The 10,409-nt window shown below is 45.2% G+C and overlaps 1 protein-coding gene across 3 annotated transcripts in view; it reads right to left on the minus strand.

The window, feature by feature from the left end:
* jmjd1cb (jumonji domain containing 1Cb) overlaps positions 1-7,982 on the minus strand; it is a 295,070-nt gene extending 287,088 nt beyond the window's left edge. For all 3 annotated transcript variants that reach the window (XM_060939596.1, XM_060939595.1, XM_060939594.1), the window contains exon 1: positions 7,536-7,982. In XM_060939596.1, the coding sequence (XP_060795579.1) occupies positions 7,536-7,706 (171 nt within the window). In that variant the 5' untranslated portion in view covers positions 7,707-7,982. The remainder of the gene's footprint in view (positions 1-7,535) is intronic.
* Positions 7,983-10,409: the final 2,427 nt, after the last annotated feature.

Here is a 10,409-nt window from a genome sequence, read left to right on the forward strand (position 1 = left end):
CACTGGGCTCGAACCCAGAACCTTCTTGCTGTGAGGCGACAGTGCCAACAACTACACCACCGTGCCGCCAAAAGCTACAAACCAAAACTTCTCTTCACTGTTACTTTTATAAAATTGTGAATATCTATAAAATTATATATCAGTGTATATTTTACGATTATATCAGTATAAATCACAGTCCAATGGCTATAAAGCTAAAATACACCTTTTTACTATCCTTCAAATCCAAATTCTTGTTAAATATCCAAATACGTACTCATCTCATCTCATCACCTCTAGCCACTTTATCCTGTTCTACAGGGTCGCGGGCAAGCTGGAGCCTATCCCAGCTGACTACGGGCGAAAGGCGGGGTACACCCTGGACAAGTCGCCAGGTCATCACAGGGCTGACACAGACACAGGCAACCATTCACACTCACATTCACACCTACGGTCAATTTAGAGTCACCAGTTAACCTAACCTGCATGTCTTCGGGGGGAAACCCACGCGGACACGGGGAGAACATGCAAACTCCACACAGAAAGGCCCTCGCCATCCACGGGGCTCGAACCCGGATCTTCTTGCTGTGAGGCGACAGCGCTAACCACTACACCACCGTGCCGCCCCCCCCAAATACGTACTAATTACAAAATATCATTTAGGTTTGTTTGGGGTTTTTTGTCTCCATGAAACACTTCTGCATTCGACCGGTACTGCTGTTTGTAAAAATAAATAAACAATTTTACTTGTACAAGTGAAAGTAAATGTGATGTTTTGTGTTGTTTATGTTGAGCGCCAACACTTCCTCTACACATGCTGTCCATGAGTGAAACGCTTCTGTTATTTAATCAGAAGAGGCTGAAGTGAAGCTGCTCCGACACAGTGCGTTTCTGAAAGAATCGGAGCATCTGTCTTAACTACACAGTTTATAATAGTGTCATTAGACACGGTCAGAAATAGGGGTACAGTAGGAGTCCATTTCTGTCCCCCAAGGTACAGTCTACACCAACGGACCCCCTAGGGCTCATTATTGGTCCTTATGGTAACTGTGTGTACCTTTTTAAGGCCAAAAAGTTACACACATGTTCCTAAGCAGTATATAAAGGGTACAAATAAGTATGTGAGATGGTACTGCCCCAGTGACAAGCCATTGTACCCCGAAAGGTACAATAATTTACTTGATTTTCTGAGAGTGTAGAAATAGACGCATACAGTTCCAGTCAAAAGTTTGGACACGCCTTCTAATTCAGTGTAGTTTCGTTATTTTTATTAATTAAAAGACACTTCATTCCTGCCTTAAAGTAATGATGGATGTCGTTTCTCTTTACTTAGTTAGTCAGTTCTTGACTTAATATGGATTACGACAGTTGGGCTATTCAAATAAGGTCATTTACTGTATGTTTATTATTTACTGTTTGATCTAAAAACGCATTAAGAAGGCACGAAACTCATCTCATCTCATTATCTGTAGCCGCTTTATCCTGTTCTACAGGGTCGCAGGCAAGCTGGAGCCTATCCCAGCTGACTACGGGCGAAAGGCGGGGTACACCCTGGACAAGTCGCCAGGTCATCACAGGGCTGACACATAGACACAGACAACCATTCACACTCACATTCACACCTACGGTCAATTTAGAGTCACCAGTTAACCTAACCTGCATGTCTTTGGACTGTGGGGGAAACCAGAGCACCCGGAGGAAACCCACGCGGACACGGGGAGAACATGCAAACTCCGCACAGAAAGGCCCTCGCCAGCCACGGGGCTCGAACCCAGACCTTCTTGCTGTGAGGCGACAGCGCTAACCACTACACCACCGAGGCACGAAACTCATCCACACATTACCTTTTGACAAGACACGCCTATTAACTGAAAAGCATTCCAGGTGACTACCTCATGAAGCTGGTTAAGATAATGCCAATAGTGTACAAAGCGTCATCGAGGTAAACAGTGAAATATGAAACTTTTTTTTTTAATTTACAACATAATCCCATATATGTTCCATATGTTATTCCATAGTTTTGATGTCCTCAGTATTGTTCTACAATGTAGATAAATCTAAGACTGAGTAGGGGCGTACAAACTTTTGACCTTGACTATACATGTTAGCTGATGAGAGAGAAGTGTAGGAGTTCTAAAAACTGATGCTACATGCGATTATTTAAAATAACAACAAACGTAGCTATAGAGGGCAGACTACACTTCAGCTTTTCCCATTAATATAAATCGACTCTGACAATATTTTGGTTTCTGGAACACGGCATCATATGAATTTGATTACCGATGAGTGAAAAGTCACTGAAAGCGAGACAGCGCGAGTGATCTCCAGGCTGACATTGTGTTGTGTTCATGGTTACATGTAAAGACAGCGGATACAACATTAGACAATCGTCTTCTCTGTTGTCCGTTTTTTTTTCCTCCTGCGTGTCATGTTCTGTGTGGATTCTGTGTAATATGTTGTTTTTTTCCTCGCAGCTCCACACTGGTATATTATTTCCATAAGGTATACATATATGTTTTATAAGGATTTCAGTCAGAACACTGGATCAACCATTACCCCACCAACTACTAACTGCCTCGCTGTAATTTAGGATTTCAATCTGTTTATTTATGAAGGCCTCTGCATGCTCTTGCGACAAGGCTTTCGCAGATAGCTTTTCGCAGACAGTTGTAATTTATCGTTGAGCGGGGAGTAATAGGCGTGCGCGATGTTATTCACCACCACAACGCAAGGGGGCGAAGTCGCGAAATCGCTAGGAGTAGTTGGTGGGTGTGGTTAGTGGAGTGTTTATCCTCCGGTTACTTATAATGACTAGAACTGGAGTCGTATAGATGTCCGTACTTCCTCACTTCCTCGATCAACCGCTCTTCGTGCTGCTCCATCTTCGCTCGTGTTTTTAAAAATGGTGGTCGTGAAAACAAACTAAACCGGGAAAGTAGGGAAGCGGAAGTGCGTGTACAGCGGATGTAGAGTGGACCAATCAGAGCCCTCTTATCTGCGACGCTGTCTGCGAGGCTTCTGCGGTGGTCACAATTTTTGGGAGGTGCGCGCAGAGCGTCTGCGAAGGGGGGGGGGGGGGGGGCTACGCAGACGCCATCTGCGAGGACTGGGTTGTCAGCATAAATTGGCCTTGAGTCTTTATCTCCAATGCACGGTCATATTCTCAGATATTTAGCTTTCTTTCCTAGCTAGATAACTTCTGTTGCAGACTTTGGTTTTTTTTCACTATTGCGTTTTCTATTATTCTCTCCACATTCACTGGATATGAGCAATCGCGCGCTCTGATTGGTTACTGTACTACTAGGATATCAGATCATATACCATGAGTAGAGAAAAACAAAATGGCGGAGCGTGTTGCTGAACCAACAGAGGACGAAATAAAAACTACTCGAAAACAAAACCCCCAAAAATACACAAAAAAAGCAACAAAATATGGAATGAAAGTATTTGATGGTAAGAACGTATCTTTTTGTTTGTTTTTCAAGAATTATTATTATTATTATTATTCGCAAATTGCTCCTCTCATTTCACCAGTTTGTTTGCATTCTAAGCGAAAATTATTTGGCCGGACGTTTTGTATAAAGTTTTATTTATCAAATTTGCAAAAAATAAAAATGCTCCGTTTCTCAAAATCAAGTGAATGCGGATAGAATAAAACAGTTATTCCGCTCACTCATATCGTACATGGCTTATAGCTGGCTCAGTGCTACGCGCCTCGTCGGTTATCAGCTCATGTCCGATTTGATTTCGCAGAATAACTGTTAAATATCACACGACTTTGTTTAATAGTTGATTCTGATTGGCTGTTATTTCTGTATAGCAGACCATTGTTGTGGACCATGTCATTAGCAGAAGCAATAAAATCATTTTCAATTCAATCTTTTGTGTCATTATTGATTTTTATTCGTACGTAGCCGAGTAATAAGTGGTATAATGTCCAGCTAGCCGGTCGTTATTGCAAAATAACCCCCTTTGTGGTGATTCAAGAACCTCTGTGTCACATCAAAGTCCTGCATCACCCTGTCAGCGTTTATTTCACGATAATGCGCGGGTCGCTGTATTATCCCGGACTTCATCTGCATATCTGGATGGGATTAAATTTACATGAGGTCGTGGGGTAAATTCCTATTTTCCAGGAGCTGCTCTGTGATTTTATTACTGTCTGGATCACCAGTATCCGTGTTTTTCTTTGTCTTCGTCTGAGAAAATTCCAGGCCCAATTACCTACTGTTGTTCGCCAAACTCAGTGGTCGTCTGATCATTTTATTCCCGTCTGGATACACACATCTGTGATTTTCTGTGCAGATTTCGCCTCATGTTGGAAAGAAAAGATGTCTGACTGCTGCTAATTGCTGTATTTATTCTCAGAGCACATATCAGTGACCTTTCCCAAGATATTAAATCACGAAATGAAAAATGGATGCTTCGTACTACTCTGTGATGGTGTTTCCAATTTATTGCTGGAAGTTTGATTTGCTCCAAATTGAAATAAGAGCCAGCGTCTCGTCTCTTCTCTTCTGGTCTCTTGTGCCTCGCTGACTGCTTGGATGCCATGTTGTGAATAGTGCGTGATCATATGACCACGTGACTCAAACATCTGGGTTCACAGAAACGTAAATTCAACCCACTGATAACTCACTCCTCCTGTGGTCATTATACAGCTGCCTGGATGCGAGCGTTTTATCACTGAGGAATTATTACACATGTCCCACTGATAAACTCACCCCGTCCGAACAGGGCTTTAGAAATGCTCTACTAATATTACAGAAGTGTTGAGAACGTCTCGAAACGGAAAATGTTACTCAAGCATCGTCTTCGACTAATTTGCTCCAACAGCAGACTGGAAATGTTTTCAGACAGCGGCTGACTGAATGGATTATCTTTTTTTGGTGCTGTTTTCCTGATCACTCAACTCGTTACTCATCTGTCCTTTAATTGCACGAGCTGCAGCTTGATTAGAATTTGCATTAAGGTTGAGGATTATGTGTGCCGCTGAACGTTTGACCATTCAAGCATGTCTGCTATAAATCTGTCCCGCTGATAACACTCGTATCTCGAGTTACTATTTTATGATCGAGAAGGCTTGCATGAGATCGATGTAATGTAATTCGGGCATAATTAAGACGGGAGACATTCTGAAGACACCGCTATTTACGAGACACTCTACTCAGAAGCCTTATAAGCACGTAAGTGTCAAAGTGAAGCTCTGTATCAAAGGAGCAGCTTGTGTACACTAGCCGAATGAACAAAGAGTGAACTCTGTGCAGGCTAACTTGCAGGCCAGATTCAGATGGATGTTGGAGAGGTCCTGAACATAGCAGTCTTTATGTTGTGGTGCAGTGGGGGAGGGACAGGAATGACCGCCATGGGCTCGTGTTACAGCCTGTTTTCTTAAGCCACAAATCACATGCCCACTTCCAGCACTTAACCGGCAGTTGCTGCCTCTGTGACCGAGCACAGATCGCTCGGATATTTACAATCTGAAGCTTTGTGCTCTTCATTTACCTTATGATTTTAATTAGCATAGAGAATTACTTCCTGCAAGATATCAATCGTCTGATCTCATACGTAGAAAATTTACCTAGGCAGTCCGCCAACTAATCCAAGTAAACCGCAAAGAAATGTGCAAGTACAGTTTACGAGCTCTTTTAAGCTTTTTGGTTTAGAGCTGTGCCCAAAATGAAATGAAATGCACTGCAGAGAGAGAGAGAGAGAGAGAGAGAGAGAGACTTCGGTCCTTGTCATCAGTGCCGTTATACATCAGTTATAACGTTGTTATAAGCTATATTTTTAAACTTGCATAAAAGAATTAGTGCGTGTGGAGTCACCAGGTGAACTAATGATAAAAATAAATACAGTTCAGAGATAAAATGCATTTACGAATGCAAAAGAAAGATTCCGTAATAATCAAAAATACTGCAAAGCCTTGAAATCAAATTGCTTTGACTTAAAATTGGTTCCTGAGAAATACGTTTACTCACGCACCATTTTCTCACACATAACAGAAAAAAAGTGCATCGAGAAAAGAACTACACACTGGTTGATGGTTTGCAAATCATTTTCTTCTGGTATTGCAGTCTTTTTTTTTTTTGTACAATTTATGCATAAAAAGCCGTCACGGTCCAACATTTCCATCATTCAGTGCACATTTACGAGCACCTAAAAACCCTTGAAAATATTTTCCCCTGATGTCCAACTCCTGTTCTGATCGCACCACTGGTTTAAGAGTACAGGATGCCAGGGTGCATTTGCACCTCTCCGATTTGGCTGTCCAGCACGGAAAATTCGTTCCCGTGCCCGGTTTCTGCTGATTAGCACGAATGTAGTTGACCTCAGGCCACATCCCTGAAAACAAACGATCAGCACAGTGCACTGTACACACAGAACAGCGTACACAATGGCACGATCTGCTCCATTCATATCTTCTTCCTGACTGTCCGCATTTCTATTCTGTCTGTGAACGAACCTGAAAGGTCAAGACCACCGTCCCTCTTCTCTCTCTGCCGTGAGATCGAAATGTTTACCCGTACACCTCACAAATCTCCATCTCCAACAAAATCTGTCGTGAGCGATGCTTGAAATATGTTTTACTCTACTCTCAAGTGTCATGGGATAAAAAGACGAGAACAAAAGATGCAATCCTAACACGATCACTCAAATCTATAGCCATCATACAACCAAGCTGAACAATAATAATAATAATAATAATAATAATAATAATAATATGCCTTGTTTGGTTTAATAATCATAATTATGATCTAAAACATTTAATATCAGATCAAATCCAGCAGGCAGAGGAGAAAAATCAGATTTATTCATGACAGGAAATAATAATAAACCCTCTCAGGTTGATTTTGTTCGCATTATAAAGCCCAGAGTTGTATTCTGGAAGGTTGTTTGTGTGTAAACACACAATGTAAACATGTAAACATGTCTGTGGACTTGTTGAAGCCAGTCCGCGTTTATAAAATGATTTTCTGAGCAATTTTCTAGAATAAAAACATCTCATGAGGGAATAAATGTTGGTCTAGATTTGTTATAAATCTGGAAAATAAGCTTAATGTGGTTTTTTTTCCTGAGGTAATTCTGTAGCATGAGGCTAGCAAATTTCTACAATAAAAACATCTCATGAGGGAATAAATGTTGGTCTAGATTTGTTATAAATATGGAAAATAAGCTTAATGTGGGGGTTTTTTTGTTGTTTTTTGTTTTTTCCTGAGGTAATCCTGTCTATAGTAGCATGAGGCTAGCTTTCCTCAGCTAACAACAGCTACAAACTGCCAGCCTGCTGAGGGGATTTGTTTGTTTGTTTGTTTGTTGAGGAAAAATGACAACTTTTCAAAGAAATGTGAAATAATTTGTCGTTAAAATGCCGACACAGATACGCGGACAGACACCGACTAAACCTCCCGGCTGAGCAGTAAAAGGTTTGCAGGAGGAATGTGAGTAAAGACGGTGATAAGACTGAGGAGTAAGCGGAGTGAGCGCGGTGTCAGACGGCGGTGAGCTGTGGAGCGATCAGGCGGACAGTGAGCGCAGCGCGGTGGTGTTCCTACCGTCAGCTCGGGATTCTCGGGGTCTCGGTGGCTCACGGCGCGGATCACCCCGACACGCCACGGCCAGCGCGCCATCTCCGCGAGCTCCGGCGGCGCCTCTCCGCTCACGCACAGGAACCGCTTCCCCACCAGCTCCGGCCGGGCTTCCACCGCCGCCGCCGCCGCCGCCATGGCCCTTCAGGCAGGCACACAGAGAGAGCCACAAACCCGCGGAAAACTTCAGCGCCGACGCCCTACCAAATCGGACATTGACTACAGGAGAACTGGTGAACAGAACGAAAAGAAAGAAATTAAAACAGAAAAGAAAGGCAAGAATTGCGTCCTTTTGCGTGTCGACCGCAACCCGGACGGGGATTTAAATTTCTTTCAGCCTCCGCCCGCAAAGAGCCGCTCTTTCCCTCCGCGACACTCAGCACTGGAGCCGCAGCACCGCCGGGTGAAACAGCGGTATCCCTCCGCCGCGAACTGCACTGCACTGCACTGCACTGCACCCGACCGCCTGGCACTCATCAAACACTAATCGCGCATGCGCCCTGGACGCGGCTGATGAGGACATCACGTGGTGTTAAACCAGAGGGTCATTATGTATCACGGATAGTATTCATCACTACTGAAAATAGGACTCACCCGGTACATCCATCCATCCATTATCTGTAGCCGCTTATCCTGTCCTACAGGGTCGCAGGCAAGCTGAAGCCTATCCCAGCTGACTATGGGCGAGAGGCAGGGTACACCCTGGACAAGTCGCCAGGTTATCACATCACAGGGCTGACACATAGACACAGACAACCATTCACACTCACGGTCAATTTAGAGCCACCAATTAGCCAAACCTGTGGGGAAACCCACACAGACACAGGGAGAACATGCAAACTCGACACAGAAAGGCCGTCATCAGCCGCTGGGCTCATACCCAGGACCTTCTTGCTGTGAAGCGACAGTGCTAACCACTACACCACCATGCCGCCCCACCATCCATCCATCCATCCATCCATTATCCGTAATGGCTTATCCTGTACTACAGGGTCGCAGGCAAGCTGAAGCCTATCCCAGCTGACTATGGGCGAGAGGCAGGGTACACCCTGGACAAGTCACCAGGTTATCACATCACAGGGCTGACACATAGACACAGACAACCATTCACACTCATGTTCAATTTAGAGCCACCAATTAGCCAAACCTGTGGGGGATACCCACACAGACACGGGGAGAACATGCAAACTCGACACAGAAAGGCCGTCATCAGCCGCTGGGCTCATACCCAGGACCTTCTTGCTGTGAAGCGACAGTGCTAACCACTACACCACCGTGCCGCCCCACCATCCATCCATCCATCCATCCATCCATTATCCGTAACGGCTTATCCTGTACTACAGGGTCGCAGGCAAGCTGAAGCCTATCCCAGCTGACTATGGGCGAGAGGCAGGGTACACCCTGGACAAGTCACCAGGTTATCACATCACAGGGCTGACACATAGACACAGACAACCATTCACACTCACGTTCAATTTAGAGCCACCAATTAGACAAACCTGTGGGGAAACCCACACAGACACAGGGGAGAACATGCAAACTCGACACAGAAAGGCCGTCATCAGCCGCTGGGCTCATACCCAGGACCTTCTTGCTGTGAAGCGACAGTGCTAACCACTACACCACCATGAAGCCCCACCATCCATCCATCCATCCATCCATCCATCCATTATCCGTAACGGCTTATCCTGTACTACAGGGTCGCAGGCAAGCTGAAGCCTATCCCAGCTGACTATGGGCGAGAGGCAGGGTACACCCTGGACAAGTCACCAGGTTATCACATCACAGGGCTGACACATAGACACAGACAACCATTCACACTCACGTTCAATTTAGAGCCACCAATTAGCCAAACCTGTGGGGGAAACCCACACAGACACAGGGGAGAACATGCAAACTCGACACAGAAAGGCCGTCATCAGCCGCTGGGCTCATACCCAGGACCTTCTTGCTGTGAAGCGACAGTGCTAACCACTACACCACCATGCCACCCCACCATCCATCCATCCATCCATCCATCCATTATCCGTAACCGCTTATCCTGTCCTACAGGGTCGCAGGCAAGCTGGAGTCTATCCCAGCTGACTATGGGCGAGAGGCGGGGTACACCCTGGACAAATCACCAGATTATTGCATCATAGGGCTGACACACAGACATAGACAATCATTCACACTCACGGTCAATTTAGAGCCACCAATTAGCCAAACCTGTGGGGGAAACCCACACAGACACGGGAGAGGACATGCAAATTCGACACAGAAAGGCCGTCGTCAGCCACTGGGCTCAAACCCAGGACCTTCTTGCTGTGAGGTGACAGTGCTAAATACTACACCACCATCCATCCATTATCCGTAACCGCTTATCCTGTCCTATCACAGCTGACTATGCATGAAAGGCAGGGTACACCCTGGACAAGTCACCAGATCATCTCAGGGCTGACATAAACAACCATTCACACTCACATTCACACCTACGGTCAATTTAGAGCCACCAATTAGCCTAACCTGCATGTGTTTGGATTGTGGAGGAAACCCACACAGACACAGGGGAGAACATGCAAACTCGACACAGAAAGGCCGTCATCAGCCGCTGGGCTCAAACCCAGGACCTTCTTGCTGTGAGGCGACAGTCCTAAACACTACACCACCATGCCGCCCCACCATCCATCCATCCATCCATCCATCCATCCATCCATCCATTATCCGTAACCATTTATCCTGTCCTACAAGGGTCGCAGGCAAGCTGAAGCCTATCCCGGCTGACTATGGGTGAGAGGCGGAGTACACCCTGGACAAGTCACCAGATTATCGCATCACAGGGCTGACACATAGACACAGGCA

The sequence above is a fragment of the Neoarius graeffei genome, chromosome 14, assembly GCF_027579695.1.
Source record: "Neoarius graeffei isolate fNeoGra1 chromosome 14, fNeoGra1.pri, whole genome shotgun sequence".
Lineage (NCBI taxonomy): Eukaryota > Metazoa > Chordata > Actinopteri > Siluriformes > Ariidae > Neoarius > Neoarius graeffei.